This window comes from Drosophila pseudoobscura, chromosome X (assembly GCF_009870125.1).
Source record: "Drosophila pseudoobscura strain MV-25-SWS-2005 chromosome X, UCI_Dpse_MV25, whole genome shotgun sequence".
Lineage (NCBI taxonomy): Eukaryota > Metazoa > Arthropoda > Insecta > Diptera > Drosophilidae > Drosophila > Drosophila pseudoobscura.
In genome coordinates, this window is record NC_046683.1 from 20,682,053 (window position 1) to 20,699,072 (window position 17,020).

Below are 17,020 nucleotides of genomic sequence, written 5' to 3' on the forward strand. Positions count from 1 at the left end.
TAGAGCGACCTCTGCTGCTTTCCTGATGGCAAAAACCTCTGCCTGGAATATGCTGCATTGGTCCGGTAGCTTATATGACAGCCTTATCTTAGGGTCTGTACAATATAGGTCCGCTCCTACTCCTTCGTCCACTTCCCCCTCGTTGGGTAGTGGGATACCAATGTGTAAGATCCTCCAATCGGTCGTTAGCACGTCCGCGTTTTGCCGCTGAAGGAGCTTCAGCGCTCGGTCTTCCTGGATTGTGATGGGGAAGAGTACCTTTGCCTTAGGTTTGGACGGGATAAGCTCCCGGTCCACAACTTCCAGTTTGGCAATTTTACGATGTTAGGCTCTCCGCACACTCGAGCCTTAATTGACGCGACTTCATTACGCAACGAAATAAGTTCCGCCCCCTGTCGATCAACTTTACCAATAATGGTTTCAAGTTTTTTGTTGATGTCCTGCTGGTTTTCGATTATTTTTTTAGGTGGTTTAATATATCTGAAAATATTTTAAATAAGAATATTGAGCATGAAAATGTTTCATTGTATTACCATAATTATTGGACCGATTATTTGGAGCCGTATTAGATATGTCTGAAAATATATTAAAACGAAAGCGTAAGGTAAAGCCGAAGGAAAGTCAATCAAAATGTTACCTGTTATTTGAGTATTTTCTGCTCCCATTTCCTCAAAATTGAAATTGTTCAATTTAACCTCAAAATCTCCAGTAGCTCTTTGCACGTGTCGAGCCTCTCCGATATATGTTCGGCTTTTTCTTTTGTAAGACATTTTATTTCTTTTATTAATAATCTAATTACCGATTGGCAGAAAATTCTTTTAAATGCGTAAGAGATGGTAGAGATTTTTAACTTAGCACTGCACAGTTCGACGAAAATAATTGAAATGACGGCGCAAGGAACGCACGCTTTATTTGCACTTGTTTCTAATGCTCGACACATGTAAAACGAGGGGGAACGTTGTGAGTTGCTGCGGACACCGCAACTCTACGGTTATACCCGATACTAAGTCAGTATGGCTCTCCTCCGGCAGACGCCGCTAATATTTAACGACACGACAAAGAGTGTGTGCGAGAGAGACAGAAAATCAGTCTGAGCGTGACGTCGGGCGCTGCGTAGCCACTGCAAATTGATTTGTTCCTTTTGGCTATAAAAATGATCTGATCTGATCCAGATTCAGCAATCTAATAGATATGGTCATTCTCTATGATTCTGCGTTTTTAGTTTTCTCAAATCTGCAATATTGTGGATGCAACACATTTTCGTCCTTTGTGGGGGCGGTTGGGGGTGGGGCGAAATTCTGAGATATACGTTTTATAGTGACATCTTAAAGGAGTGTGTGTACCAAATTTGGTTACTCTAGCCTTAATAGTCTCTGAGATTTGTGGTTGCCCCAGATTTTCGTCCTTTGCGGGGCGGAAGGGGGTGTGGCGAAATTTGGACACGAAACGGTCAAGGTCCGATATCACAGGAGTGTGGATACCAAATTTGGTTGCTCTAGCTCTTATGGGTTCTAAAATCCTTGAACTCATATTTTGCAATTGGCAAAACCGACCATGAAACCTGTGTGTTAGAGTGAGACAGAGCGAGAAAGAGTGAAATTGTTTTCGTGATTCTGGCTATAATAACTATACGATCTGGTTCAGACTTTGCAATCTTGAAAGTATAGTCATCTTCTACGATTCTGCGTTTTTAGTTTTCTCGTATCGTCGAAATTGTGGATGCCATAGATTTTCGCCCTTTGTGGGGGCGGAAGTGGGCGGGGCAAAGTCTTGAAATATTTTTGGAGCAGTGACATATCACAGAAGTCTGGATCCAAAACATCGTTGCTCTAGCTCTTATAGTCTTTGAGCATTAGGCGCTGAAGGGGACGGACAGACGGACAGACGGACGGACGGACAGACGGACAGACAGACATGGATCAATCGACTCGGCTATTGATGCTGATCAAGAATATATATACTTTATGGGGTCGGAAACGATTCCTTCTGGACGTTACACACATCTACTTTCACCACAAATCTAATATACCCCAATACTCATTTTGAGTATCGGGTATAAAAAGAAAAACACGAATGACTTTTCGACCACTAATCTGTCGACACGTCATCTGTCGAGACGTGAATACAAAGCCGAAGGAGAATTGCCGGACCGAAGGCACACGAAGGCTTGCTTTTTTGGCTTTCGACCGGCAGCACAGTCGCAGCGCACTTTCCTATTGTAAAACTCCCGCTTGCGAGCTCGTTTGCGAGCGTTTTGCGACACAAAACCATATCGCTCGTACACAAGCTCGCTAGCGAGCTCGTTTGCGAGCATTTTGCGGAACTCTCGCTGGACCAAAACTTCGTAAAAGATATCGCAAACGAGAGCTAAGCGGAACTCAGCCGTGTAAAACTATCGAATTCAGATCCGAAAACGATAAGAAAATGAATCACTAGTCGCTCAGTTTGTGGCAGTGAAAGTTTCATTTTCGGTAGCTCAAAAACGGATCTTTTGCGAGCCTTTTATGATATCTCTTGCGAGCCGTTTATGATATCTCTTGAGGGCCTTTTGCGAGCCGTTTATGATATCTTTTCCGAGCCGAAAGTAATATGAAAAGGGACGCACAATTTTTTTTGTTTTTTATAATTTTTAATTTTATTTTAATTAATTTTAATTTTTAATTTTGGTTGTACATAAATAGATTAAAAAATTATATTAGTGAATTAAATTTAATTTGTTTTTTCTCCTTGGACACTCTGTCCTGGGCGTACTGGAAAAATTTTTGCGTGATTCGGTCGAAATCGGCGTCTTCTAACGAAAATCTTTCCTTAAATCCCGCTGTAAACAAATAATCATGTTTTTTATATTACAATATACATATTAATTTGAAAATAATACTTACTACGGATGGCTAGAGTAACCCGCAAGCCCCTAATGCACTTTTTCTCCTCTGTGCCCCGCCAAGAGCACTGTCGTGCGACCTCGTCGGACACAATTGAACGCCAAGAACTCCGAATCCATTTGTCGAATGCTTTCTCGCCCGACATCATTAACTCTGCGATCTGTACAGAATTATTTTTGAATATATTTTTAGCTCGTGAGTTTCACGCAAAACACTTACCACATTTTTGAAGAAACTTTCTTCCTGCAAGCTATGCTCGAAATGATCCAATTCTTCTATGGTTGTGAGCGGTGGGCAAGGCAGAACTACTTTGGGTTTGCGGATCTCACCACAAACCTTCGCCTTAATGGAGCCAATTTCGGAACGAAGAGCCACCATTTCCGCTGTGTTTCGGTCCAGTTTATTAATTATGATGTCCATTTTTTTGTCCAGGTTATTTAGTCCGTCGAGTTTATTAAGCATAAGGTCCATTTTTTTGTCCAGGTTATTTAGTCCGTCGAGTTTATTAAGCATAAGGTCCATTTTTTTGTCAATAATATTAATGTTCGATGTACTTTTATTGATATGCTTCGATTCGCATATATATTTCCTACTTTTACGCTTAAATGGCATTTTTTATTAATATAAGTACTCCCCTGTGTATAAAAAAAAAAGGTGCGCAAAGTCAGTTCCAGCGAAAATTGTTATATTCGTTGACGCAGGTGGCCTGATGCACAAGAAGATGGCTAGAAAAAAATATATACACAGAATGTGTAGATTGTTGTCTTTTTGGGGTCTTATACTGCTCCCAAACTCAAATATTGTGCACTATACTATACTATTAAATAAATAATAATTTACTTACCGATTTTTCCTTTTTTTCACTATTTTTATGATTTAACTCCCCGTTTACGTCCTTCTGCTGCGGTTTTTAATCACAAAATAACACAAAACGAAAAAACGGCGGCGTTGTGCCGGGCCGCAGTTTGCCATGTTCGTTCATGTTCTATTAAGTGATCCGGCGTTTCTTGCGTATTGTGCCCGTTTTTAAGTCCGTTTGTGATAGTTTTGCGAGACTTTGGTCGTCGCACGGTTTTCGTCCGGTAAATGCTCTTTTCTGAGTCCGTCTGCGAGCATTTTGTGAGACTTCACCCGTACCTAGCTATTTTTTCCGTTATGTTTCACTTTTCTGTCCATTTTTCACCCGTTTTTAAGTCCGTTTGTGATAGTTTTGGGAGACTTTGTCGTCACTCGGTTTTTGTCCGGTAAATGCTCTTTTCTAAGTCCGTCTGCGAGCATTTTGCGAGACTTCACTCATCGCTCCCGGATTTTTATCATTTCTAAGTCCGTTTCCGGACATTTTATGATAGTTCCGTTTTACTATCGCTTTTTGGTTCACTGGGTGGAGACGAGGAGAGAACACGAAACGATAAAGAGCAAGTGAGCGCTGAATGAGAGAGCACAAAAAGTGCAGCTTCGCTGTAAACGAAGAGCGTCCAGCAAGAACCGTTCGCGCAAAGCAGAAACGAAAATTTATGACGAAAACGGGCGAGGGGGGAATGGTGCGCAGCGGTTAGAGCTTGCGCGCGAAACTATTGTCGTTTCTCCTTTGCTTGTCGGCTCTTTTTGGAAATGTCGCTGACCACAAGTACAGTGATCACTCACAATCGAATACATTTGAATGTGTGTACGTACTTGCTCACAGGCCCTTTTCATACGTAGTTATTTATATATTTTTTATGAAATAATTGGGCACTTTGATTGACCTGTGGCACTTGTTGGGGGCTGTTTGGACACCGATGCATTCCCTCCCACAAGTTCATACCAACCAGGAATACCCACGAGCAGCTCTCAAGAGTAGCGAAGTTTGAAGTCCAGTGGGCCACCAATGACAACTGCAGGAACAGCAACAGCAACGAGCGAGAGATGATATCCAATGGGGATATCCAACGAAGCGCCAAGATTAATCCAATCCAACTTCTGTCCAATCCTGAAAATCAGTGTCCACCCGGGGGCGCCAAAAATGGATGTGCTAAATAGCCTGCCGTTAGGCACGATTTCTGAGGGTTCACGACATTACAATTCAAGAGCGTGATTTCATACATGTCTCTTAGGTATAATTATAGATATACATATATAGTGACATATCTATAATCCATGCTCCGCATACCCTTGTCTATGTCTATAACTATAAACAATCCGACACCCTCAGCTTCGAACCCCCATAAACAATCTCTCGCTCGAAATGGACCACGCGTAGCCGATAGCAGGCACTGTAAACAAACACCCTAAGCTACAAGTTGAACATAAAACAATAGATGCCGCACTAGAATCCAGCCGCACTAGAATCACGCCACTCTCCAGAGATCAATTACTTATCGATTCTCTACTCTCAGCCACCCCCAAGTAATGCAACACCGATCATACGCAGCGGAAGCCTTTCATCAAAAGCCACCTTTCCCACATATCGATCGAGTCACGTACTCCATCACCGAAGCCGAAATCGAAGCCAACGCCTCCGAATCTAAATCCGAATCCCAAATCGAGCATCATAATATAAATAGTCTGCATCTAAGAAGGCAGGTCAGTTCTGTTCAAGACAAACGTCAATCGCGACACCGTCGGAGATATCACCCAAGTTGATTCCATTCAAGACATCGGACATCAGTCATCGTCGGGGAACTAACTAACCATTGTACGCTAAGTTTAAGTGAAAGAATAAAACTTTTTTTTAAAACTTAAGCTCAAGTGTCGCATATTTTACTATATATATGTATATATAGGCAGGCAACTGATTTGCCTTAACAAATATATTAACAGATATAACATATGACTAATATTATATTCAAGATGAAGAAATATACATTAAGGAAACTAACCAGAAAATAACGAAGGGGAACGTTGTGAGTTGCTGCTGCAACCGCAACTCTACATTTATACTCAATACATAGTCAGTATGGCAGTGCATCCGGGAGAAAAAGAAAACGTGTCTGAACGTGTCGTCAGGTGCTGCGTAGCCACTTGTAATAGTGAGATCTAACTGGATTATTGATGCAGATCAAGGATATATATACTTCATGGGGTCGGAAAGGCTTCCTTCTGGACGTTCCCCCTATACCTCTAGCTAATTGCCAATAAGAAATGCCTTCTGCTGTTGCGAATAAGGGAAAACAGAACACGTAAAATACGTATAAATTTTCAATCATTCTTAAGGGGCATGCCATTGCATGATCAAAAGCTTGTAGTGAGAGTAACTGTGGATTGAAAATGTGCAGTTTAGCTTTAATAAATTCCTTCTTCACTCAGGCCACACTACTAACACTTACGCGGGCAATGCGAGCGTCACAGATTTATTTTCTAGAAATGGCTCCCCTCTGCCAACAGTCCCTCCTTTGGCAACGGTAGCAGTCAGCCGCAATGGCAGAGGTAGTGGAATTAGTCTTGTACGGTGGATTTTCCCACTTTCAAAAAGCCAGCACACACGAAAGTAGATGGAACACATTTACGCTGTCTGCTGCATGTTTGACTGTGTATTTGGAGAGGGGTCCAAGGCTGGAGGGATCGAGTGGTGGAAAGTACAGCTCGTACTTTTGGCCTTGTTTGGCCCCGTGGGGCCAACTTCAATTCAAAGCGAGCAAACTAATTTCCAATGCAAATTGAATGGCAGTCAAGTGTGCGAAGTTCGAGATACATTTGCAGCAAATGCTTTTAAAACCCACCCACTGCCCACTGACACACTCAGGTACCCACATAGAAATACGCGGACGCACAGAAGGCACAAAAGTGTGTCAGGCTCTGCACTGCTTGGCTCTGCGAACGGAAATGAAGCGAAAGCTGTCTGAACACTATGGCTGAAAACTTTGCCTGGATATATGAATTACTTTCAATTTTAATTACCGAGCGGTTTCTGGGCGGTTTCCTCGGGCACCACTGACACCGCTAACATCCTCCCATCCAATCAAGGCCCCCACCGAGGGTCCTGTGCCGCAGTCTGGGAATCGCCCAATGACAAATATCCTTTACTGTAAAAAATATTGGTTGCATGGTCGTATGGTTGCGAAACAATGTTTGTGTAGCGATATGAATTGAATAGGCTTGGTTACGCTTTATCGCTTCGCAAATCCAAATCATTTGTGAATATCAGTGGTGAAAAACTCGGAAGAATTTTTCCAAGTTAAACTTTATGATGACTCCGGTCCTCAGGTAATTTCTGAACAAATAAAACAAGTGCTCGACTTCAAAGCATTTATTCGACTGGGCGCAGCCAGCAAAAAAAAAAACAATAACTCCCCGACTCCAACGCCGAGCCGATCTTGCATGCTCAGAGAGCAGTACAAGAGCGCGGCGTGTGAGAGCAAAAGCTCTGCTTACAACATCGCACACGCTAGGCTAGGGTAATTAAGATAGTCTGCTGCAACAAGTGGGTCCAATCATATTAATAGTTTTACGCTTTCCAGCTTCTACAAAACTTTGCAGACAGAAAGAAGTTCATGAATGTTATTCAGACGTAGTAAAGAGAGAGAAGTAGGTTAGGCAGTAGGCAGATCTGCTCATTTTAATGCTATTTCTTGTCATTGTCCTCTGATTAGAGACGTGCTTGTAACCATCCCAAGGCCTCAATAAAGGGTACCAGCGGAGTGGGCGCCGACTTGTCCAGGTCCTCGAAGTTTGCCATTCTTTCAGTAATAAATCATCCAGCTTTACTGAACTGTTCAGATTTCACTGAAGTGAATATACAAATACATAGATATACATTAAAACTTAGTTTCATACATAACAGTGGATTCTTTTTATACGGGAAAAGCCGTTTTCTTATCGATTACAGCTTAATTTCTCATAGCATATTCTTGATACATTCTTATATATTCTTCGGTATTCATTACCGAGAGTAACCCGCCAAGAGCTTTTGTTGAAAGTCACAGGCGCAATTGACAATGAGTGGGAACAGGAATACGGCTTAGCTTTATACCTGGTACTCAGTCAGTTTGTACTCATACGTATGTAACTTATACAACCAGGTAGGCTTCGCTTTTCACATGTACTTTTGCGTTTTACGTTTTCAGCAAAAACGTTTCCTTTTAAGGTTCGCCTACTTCCACAAATTATTTTTATCGATAAATTAGGTAGCGTTGCCCCTTAAGGTCCTCAGACGGGCCACGCATAGGCCAATATGGCACTTAGTTATCCAGATAGAGGTATGAACCGTCGCGGTGGTGCTTATGGGATTTGAAAGTCCTTGAGACTCGACGTCTTTTTAGCATAGGCCAGAAGTTCCCGTCCTCTTGGGGGCGTCTTCCAGCGATGCACAGTTCCAGAGATGGGCAGAAGCAAATGAGATGCTTCAGGGTTTCGATCACCTCATTTTCATCACATTTACTGCAACTGTCTCGGTTGGTGATGCCTAGCTTTGTTGCGTGTCCCGCAGCCAGACAGTGTCCTGTAAGTATTTCCACTAACAATCTACCGTCCTTCCATGGTAGCCAGCTCCGATAGCTTATATGACAGCCTTATATCAGGGTCTGTACAGTATAGGCCCGCTCCTATTCCTCCGTGCATCTTGGAGTCGTCTGTATATGGGCATTTCCGCGGTCACTCACACGACTTTTGAAATCAAAATAAAATGTTAAATGCTAAATAAATCAAACAAAATTGAATTTTTTACACTTCACCACTAATAGTTTTTTGAAGTATTATGAGAGTACTATCAATGGTAAAAAATTGAGATTGAGCGGTCACTCACGCCACTTCCAATATACATGGTTATAGACATCAAGGCTAATAATCGGCAAACTCTGCGAATTATTTGCAAATTTTGAACTTTAAATATTTTTGACATAAATAAGAAATAAGCTTTATTATTAGACTTATGATTTTTCAAAATTTGACCTGTCCTTTTTTTGAGAAGGATTCTTTTTTTCAATGCAGTTTTGTGAGTATATATATAATAATAGTCATTACACTAACGTTTAAGCAAAGAAGAAAAATAAAAGATAAAAAAGAGATATCCATGAGCTGCAAGCGACTAAAAAATACTCGATGTTACAGAAGAAAAGAAATACATTTATTTTAAATTCGTTTTTGTTTAACGTATATATACATAATTTATTAATATAACATTTTTTAGAATAAGCGGTGCGCGCTATTTTTATTTTCATTTCAGTATTGCATGAAGTGAAATGCTTTCGTTTAAGGCCACTGATATTTTTGGCTGTTTCCCATTTTGCGTTAATTTTTCCAGAGACTTTTGCTATGTCATCTGTCTAAATTAAGAATAGGTTAGCGCCACTAATATTGTGTCGTGTGCATTAATAAAACGCATCCTTTTTAGTTTTTTGAATTTGCCAGACTTTCCTTTTTACAACTGCACCTACTCCATCAACTGCACCCTTGCTATGAGAGATTGCGAAATAGTTCCATTGTAATTCACCGCATCCAAAATGCACCAAAAAATCAGGTACGCTCCACGTTATAAACTTGTTTTTAAACTGACTGCTACTGCCATCAGAAAATATATAAACTTTTTTAAAAAGCTCGTATTACATATGTGTAATATACAAGATTTTGATCGCAAAGTGAAGACCGCATTTTTGTCGTGATTTAAATTTTCGCTTATTAAAGCATACTACTTCGTACTACCGTGCCACACATGTAAAAATGGTTTCTTGTGTATAACTAAAATGGGCACTTTGAATTTCATTTTGGCATTGCAGGTGGTAGTTTTCCGCGAAAATTCTGTCCCTGTCTGTCTGTCCGTCCGTCCGTCTGTTCGTCCCTATTAACGCCTAGTGCTCAAAGACTATAAGAGCTAGAACAACGATGTTTTGGATCCAGATTTCTGTGATATGGCACTATTACAAGAATACTTCAAAATTTCGCCCCACCCACCTTCCGACCCCACAAAAGACGAGAATCTGTGGTGTCCACATTATTGAAGATACGAGAAAACTAAAAATTATATCATAGAGAATGACCGTTTCTATGAGATTGCTGAATCTGGATCAGATCGGATCATTTTTATAGCCAAAAGGAACAAATTAAGGAACAAATTCATGTTTAATGTCATGAACACAATTTTGGCAATTGCCTGTCATGCATGTCATTCTTCATCCTCAATATTGCAGCACACTGTTCTTAGAAAGCTTTCAAAATTGCTTGAAAAGGAGAAATGCAAAATTAGCATAATACATGCATACGCACATATTATAAGGCATCTTATGGCTTGGACGCTGTTGGTAGAAAATGGTTTTGCCTATGGCACTTGTACCAATCTCGGTTTTATATAATTCAAAAGCTTCTGCTATTGTCATAAGCGTCTGGCAACTAATTTGCCATCGACAATAATGGCGAATATTTCATCTTTTAACTAAAACTTTTTGGCAACATCCAATTGATTTTGATTGCTTCTTTTCTCTTGTGCAGATATGCAATTTTTTGTCTTCGTTGTATTTTTTATTTATACATCAAGAACAATTTTTCGCCTGTCAGCATTTTTTTACAGTGCCTTTTCTGCCTTCTTTACGGTCTTGCTCCAATACCTTTTCTTGTTCTCGGCTTGCTTTTAGCCCGAATCATTTTCTCGATCTATCATATTCTCTCTGTTGGGACACTGAGCTTTTTCGCTGACTATAATTGTTCAAGAATTTCACAAAGTAATGATTTCCGAAACGTTATAAATTTTACTATAGGTAATTTGTGTGTTGAGGGGGGCCGAAGATGCCAGAGCCTCTTACAATAGTATTAGAGAGTGATAAACTTGGAGGCAAGCTAGCCGATCTCGAGCCAAAGTAATAGATTGGGGACAAAAAAGGTCTGTTCTCCAACTATATCAAACTGCCAGAGCAGGCGCAGCTGCTCACGGCTTAGCGACGGCATACGACAGAAAAGATAACAAGAGCGAGCATAGATAAAGAATAGATGTTTAAACCTGTAACCATCCTGATCAAGGCGACTCGAGATACGCCATCAGCTCATGGGATGAGCTCGAGGATTCTCGCTAGAGGCCACTTCAGAGGAGGGAAGTTCTCGTCCTTATTAAGAACGACATCATTGACGTATAGCTCAGGATTTCGGGTGCTCCACTTGGTTCTTTCTTGAACACTTAAATAAGATTGGCGCCAGCGACACCAAAAGATTTGCTAAAGCTGTGTGACCTTCTGCCAACGGTCCAGGCGATCGACGTTTAATTCAACCAAGTCCGGCTCCAAGAAGGGTGTGATAGGGGCGCCAACCAGAAAATGGCTGGGCATGAGTACATCGAGATCTGCAGGGATCTCTGAAAGAGGACTTGAATTAATGCGCAGAGTGCGCAGCTCATCAAATCCAAGAAGCGAGGATCCAAGGGCACGTCGAAGATGATGTTTAGCAAGCTTGACTGACGCCTCCCACAATCCAAAATGTGGCGATCTAGGAGGAATGAAATGCCAATCGATGCAATTGTTGAGACAAGCGACTTAAGTTCCGCTAGTTCGTTCCGCGCTCCAACAGAATTTGTGGCATTATCTGACCAAATACGAATCGGTCTTCCACGGGTGCAAATAAAACGGCGACGAGCAGAGAGGAACGCAGACGTAAGATCCTTCACAAGTTCGATGTGAACCGCCTTAGTGGAGAAATATGTAAAAATGCTCATGCAGTACTTCAGTGGGGGCCGGTTTCGGACTTCTGATTTATACAGCAACGGACCGCTATAGTCAACGCCGGTAACTAAAAATGCACGAGATTCGCTAATTCTGTCCACCGGAAGATCTGCCATTATTTGCTCGAGAGTTCGAGGCTTCACTCTAAAGCATCTGACACACTTTTGGATTACGTGTGCTACGGTCTTTCGGTCACCGATTAGCCAGTACGTTTGACGAATGATGGCTAATAGCGACTGAGGTCCATCGTGAAGGTGATTTTCGTGTAAGTGCCGTATCAGAGTAGAAGTGATGAAATGATTCCTGGGCAATATTATGGGATGCCGTGCTTCGAAATCCAAGGTACAGTTTTTAAGACGCCCTCTAACTCGAAGCAAATCGCAATCATCTAAAAATGGCGAAAGCGAGGCGATCGAGCTTGAAGCCTTGATGTCCTTTCGGGTTTCCAGGGCTCTTATTTCAGTACATATACGAAGAAGCAGTTCGATTTCCAAACGCAAGTCGTCCACAGTTATTCCAGACTTTCGTCGATGAATGAACTTGCATACATACGGAAAAATTCCTTGCATTTTGGGGAAGGAATTTACAACCTTTGATTCTTTCACCAAATATCTTGACGCGCATACTTGGTCCATACTTCCAAAGATGAGAATTGATGAGCTCAGCTGGTAATGATCTTTGAGAAACCATATCGGCACGGTTTAGATCATTTGGTACGTGCAGCCAAGACATTCCAGATGGTTGATTCTTGATCCAAGCCAAAACGACTTTGGAGTCACACCAGCAATAATAAGAGCAATTAAATTTAATCAAAGACACTTCAAGCATAAGCTGGGCGAGTTGCGCTGCACCACATAATTCCAACTTGGGTATTGTGCTAGTTTTGAGTGGCGCTACACGAGATTTGGAAGATAGAAGATTTGCCTTGACTCCATTGTCGACTTGCGAAACAGCGTAGATGCAAGCTCCATAAGCACTCATGCTGGCATCACAAAATCCATGCATTTCAAGGTTGCTTCTTCGAAGGAACGATAGGCGTGGGAAAGAAATTTGTTGCATAGTCAAACTGCTGAAAAAAGTTGATCCAAGTTTTCCAAGACTTTCCCAATGAAGCGTTTCTTTCCATAGCTGCTGTAGAAATATTTTTGCTTTGGTAAATCCTGGCACTATAAGTCCGAGTGGATCATAAAATCGTGCAATAGTTGACAATACTACTCGTTTAGTTGGTTTCGAAGGGACTTGATTGGGACAGAATGAAAATAATAGCTCATCCGAAGTGGGATTTCATGCTAAACCTATCGTCTTGGTAACATCGCTGCCATCAGTAAATTTAACAAAGCTTTATCTTCACTGGATGTTTGATCGAATACAGAAGTATCGTTGGAACACCATTTTCTGATCTTGAAATTTCCTTTTGCTAAGAGTCCTGACTCCTGGCGACCGTGGCAGTTTTCCACTCCCCAGAACCTTCGCACTAGCTCATCCAAACGAACGGTAGGCGTTTAACTCAATTCCGTCGATCTAGAGGCAGCTAGGAGCACTGAGCTGTGGGAGTAATGACCTCCACCTGTGACAACCCAGGCGAGACGGGTTTTTTGTATTATACGAAGTCTCCTCTCCAAGTTGATCTGTACAACGCATAAAATGTCGTAAAAGCTGGCTCCAATAAGTACATCGATGCGCTGAGATTTGTTGAAGTGTTAGCAAGGCTGATATTGGATGGCATTTCCCATTTGGATATATCAAATGAAGAAGTAGGCTTGTTTCCCGTAATACGTGGAGCAACGAGAGCTGTGAGACTCGTGAAGTAATCGAAAGTCCTGGATCGAATGACCAAATTAACTGAACCTTCCGTATGAAATGCAGAATCAGCACCGATACCGGATCCTGATACCGACCTTTTGGCTCGTTTCAGCTGAAGCTTCTGAACTGCAAGAGGTATTCCGATGTCCCTTCTTCAAACAGTTGAAGCAAGCTCGAAGCTTCCTTGCTTCTCTAAGACGCAAAGATGGCGAAAGGTTTCCTTTATTATCACAGAATTCACATTCCAATACGATTGTATTTGGAGCAACAAGACTGCGTTTTGAATGAGTGATTCGTTTATGTTTTCCAACCTGATTGCTATGGGTTTGAATCAACATAGCTTGATCCATGGTCTCCATGGCTTGACATCTCCTCTCCAAGAAAACCGAAAAATAGTCCCATGTTGGTATGGCATTAAGGGGCGACAGCTCCTCCCATTTGGTTCTGGTATCAGAGTCGGGATACTTGTATGTGGAGTGAACGATGATGCATCCTGCTATTTCCTCCATGGTACCCATGGACCTAAGAGCTCTCAATTGAACTATGCTCGTATCATTGTGAAGACATGTTCCCTGATGCGATTGGGCGCTGTGCTGCCATTCCTGCCGCCAGACGAGCGTGAATGTCCATGGTATCGATTCTACGTGCTTTTTGTGTGCTTTTGAGTGCTTTTGTTGAGGTTGACCTTAGCGCCCCTGTAATGCAGAGCTGAGCTTGTCGCTGAGTTTTTTCCAAAAGCTTATGATACGCCGCTGAGCATCTTCTTGGATGCATGAAGCGTAATGGTGGCCTTCTTCACCCTTTCCACTACATTATGATTCCATGCCAATTTGCTGTGTAGTACTGTGCCCAGGAATTTGACTTATGTTTTTGGGTGCAATTTTCGGGGGGATCCATATCGGTACCTTGTACCTCTTCGTAAAGAGGATAAAGTCTGACTTGTCCGCTTTGATACTGAGTCCTACTTGTACCGCCCACTCAAGTATCCCCCTGAGTATAAGTTCCATTAAAGAGATGACCTCTTTTGTCACCTGCATCATAATCGTCCAATAACTCCTCGGATAGGGTCTCTAGGGACTTCTCTATATCCTCCGCAGATTTCCCTGAGCCCGAATTCACGAGCTTCAAAGTAACTGTTGTAGCAAGGTAATAATTAGTTAGGCATTCAATTAGTATTTAAAATAGCATGCAGCGCGCGTTGGTATTTACCGCACCATCGATACACTCGGCGGAAAATACCAATAGTAAGATATCGGATAAGAAACATGGAGAGTGAAGTAAGGTCACTTCGTAAATGGCGATCGTGAGAGACAGACGCGCAGCTAATAAAAAGTTAAATCGCCGGGCTTGTGTTTTTATACATAGACAGTTCACCCACACGCCGATATTGGTCATTACGATTCCCGGGTTAGAAGGCCTACACTGTATTCTTAAACTTTTCCCAGTTTGTATTCCGGGGGTTTCTATAGACTGTTATCTTCGAAGAGTGTATGAATTCGGACTTAAACTGAATGTACTTATAATATTTGAAGGATGGTCTAGTACTAGTACTGAAGGATGGATAGTACTCTTTCTCGTTACAGGTGTTAGGACTAGCACTGTGGATGATGTGGGACCTACGAAGGATTGTTACTTCCCCACGTTTGCTATGTCTAAATTATTTGATAGTATAAAGTCTAAGAGAGACTCACCTCTGTCATTAATGTCGGGGCTTCCCTACACATTGTGGTGGGTATTGGCGTCCATACCAATGATGGGTTGGTGGTTTTTGGTGCCGGCTTCTGTCACCAGACTCCTTTGTTCGTCGGGTGGTGCGGGCCTGTCGTGTGCAACATAGCAGGAAGCTACCAGAAGGCGCTTTTCCTCACTTTCCAGCATCACTACTGTCAGGTCATCCGTGCTGTATTGAGACATAAGGTAAGCATGAATTTTTTATTTTTTAGCTTGCTGGTTTTAAAGCTAAACGACGTCAAAGAGTGCGCGATTCAAAAAGATCACGACATCTTAGATGCAACAACTGTGTACTTAACATGTCTGGCAAAATGTAAGTAACAGCATTAATATTGAAAATTAAATTGATAATGCACAGTGGGCCAGGCCAGCGAACCCATTTTTTTGACGTAAATTAAAATAATAAAGCTAGCGACCTCCAATTTTGTACACAAAATATTATTATTATTATTATATATAGCTAACATTAGGTGTTCGGAGCAGAGCCGAGCCGATTAGCTGCTTACCAAATATGTAATATTCGACGCTTGTCGTGCCTTTTATTTGAATTATGAACGGCTAACTCCCCAAAATTACAGCCTAAAACTAGGCAGAAAAAAATTCGAGTTGCAGATCTTGTGAGCTTTAACCATACATAGATTATCAGCTGTTTTGCGACCAAGTGGCAACACTAAGATATGCAATTTTTCTGCTTTGCACTATATTTCATTAAATATTGCTGTGGCTGGATTCTGTATAACAGAAGAAGACCATAGAAGGTGTGGAAAAAACGTTGCTGTTGCTGGGACTACTAGCCAGCCTCTGTCTTTTTCACCTCGTGGCCGTCAGAGTGACCGGCAGTGGAAAAAGAAGTCTCCTTGAGCTGACCCAGTTCTCTAAAACAAGGTCAAGCCCAAAGTCAAAGCCTAGTGCAAGTGCCAAGTGCGGCTCAAAGTGATCATTGAATTTGAGTGGACGCGCCAGTTATATATCGCCAATACTGGGGCAGCCGTTCGACCATTGGGAAACGAGCGCCCCCAGTGTATCAACATATTTCGAAACAGTGGTGCAATTCTGTTGAGGTAATTATCCACCCAGCTGCAGCGACCCGTTGAAAAATGTTCTGTTCTTTCGTGTAGGATTAGCACCACTAGTATCTACGTTTTGAAACGCTGGTCTAGAAGTTACGGATTGGTTAATCCCGGAGACCTCTTGGCCACGTGCCCGTACCACCGTTCGGTAGCCGAGGGCATGGACTTGCTCCTCAAGTAAACCCGATCGGTGTGCTCTGCAATCTTCGCCTGGACAAGTTCGACCCACGAGCAATCCAGTGTGCGAGTGTACCTAACCTCACGCCGCAGATGGACCGCGGTCATTGACCCCTGGCATCGGAAGCAGCGGATGTTACCTGCGCCCGGTACAATCGTGTGCCACCTTCAGACCTCGAGTAGGAACTCGGTCTCCAGCCGGGAAGCATCGAACCCGCATCGGATTTAGTTATATTTTCTATCTTTCTTTCGAAATTAGACCCGATATGCGAAACCCTGTTGTTTTATCCGCTTTCTGTTTAACAATGTTCTTTTGATACGGCAAAAAAATGTGCAAAAGCCAATTAAATACGGTATAAACAAAAAAATTCCTGTCCATGGGCTAAGTCGAACTTGAACAAATGAGTAGTGTATTAATACCGATTATTTTTACAGTTTTTGATTTTGGTTGCCACGCATTCATCTCATCATCTATGCAGATACTCATCACAATCACACACATCATCATACTCATCCACCCATCAAATCACCTCATCCAACACACAGCGAAAGATCTTTCTGCGTGGGAGTCAAAGTTATTAATCGTCTCGTAAGTGATTATAAGAAAAAAAAAACAAGTAAGCCATCTGAAAAGAATGAATGTGCGGTAACTATTCGTTGGTCTTCAACCATGATCACGGTTTTATACACGTATTACTCATGCCTTTAAACGACTTTCCATATACCCGATTTTTGTCTGGTT

The 17,020-nt window shown here is 42.0% G+C and overlaps 1 protein-coding gene and 2 long non-coding RNA genes across 3 annotated transcripts; 1 reads left to right on the plus strand and 2 right to left on the minus strand.

Moving 5' to 3' along the window:
• Positions 1-317: 317 nt before the first annotated feature.
• On the minus strand, positions 318-904 carry LOC117184844 (uncharacterized). Its single transcript, XR_004470309.1, has 3 exons — positions 638-904; positions 534-575; positions 318-480 (listed from the first exon to the last, which is right to left on the minus strand). It is a non-coding gene; the product is annotated as an uncharacterized lncRNA (long non-coding RNA).
• A 1,200-nt stretch (positions 905-2,104) lies between these two features.
• On the minus strand, positions 2,105-3,295 carry LOC117185089 (uncharacterized). Its single transcript, XM_033384877.1, has 4 exons — positions 3,102-3,295; positions 2,883-3,042; positions 2,734-2,818; positions 2,105-2,108 (listed from the first exon to the last, which is right to left on the minus strand). Exons 1-4 carry the CDS (start codon positions 3,258-3,260, stop codon positions 2,105-2,107), a joined length of 408 nt encoding a protein of 135 aa, XP_033240768.1. The 5' UTR covers positions 3,261-3,295.
• A 12,375-nt stretch (positions 3,296-15,670) lies between these two features.
• Positions 15,671-16,552, plus strand: LOC117184600 (uncharacterized). Its single transcript, XR_004470003.1, has 2 exons — positions 15,671-16,092; positions 16,150-16,552. It is a non-coding gene; the product is annotated as an uncharacterized lncRNA (long non-coding RNA).
• The last annotated feature ends 468 nt before the right edge of the window (positions 16,553-17,020 follow it).

Bases quoted from the DNA above. Each gene is read 5' to 3' on its own strand.
- LOC117185089 (XM_033384877.1), bottom strand. From the start codon at position 3,260: ATGGTGGCTCTTCGTTCCGAAATTGGCTCCATTAAGGCGAAGGTTTGT. The intron at 3,043-3,101 runs GTAAGTGTTTTG...AATTCTGTACAG, and splicing joins AAAGTTTCTTCAAAAATGTG to ATCGCAGAGTTAATGATGTC. The intron at 2,819-2,882 runs GTAAGTATTATT...ATTTGTTTACAG, and splicing joins GGTTACTCTAGCCATCCGTA to CGGGATTTAAGGAAAGATTT.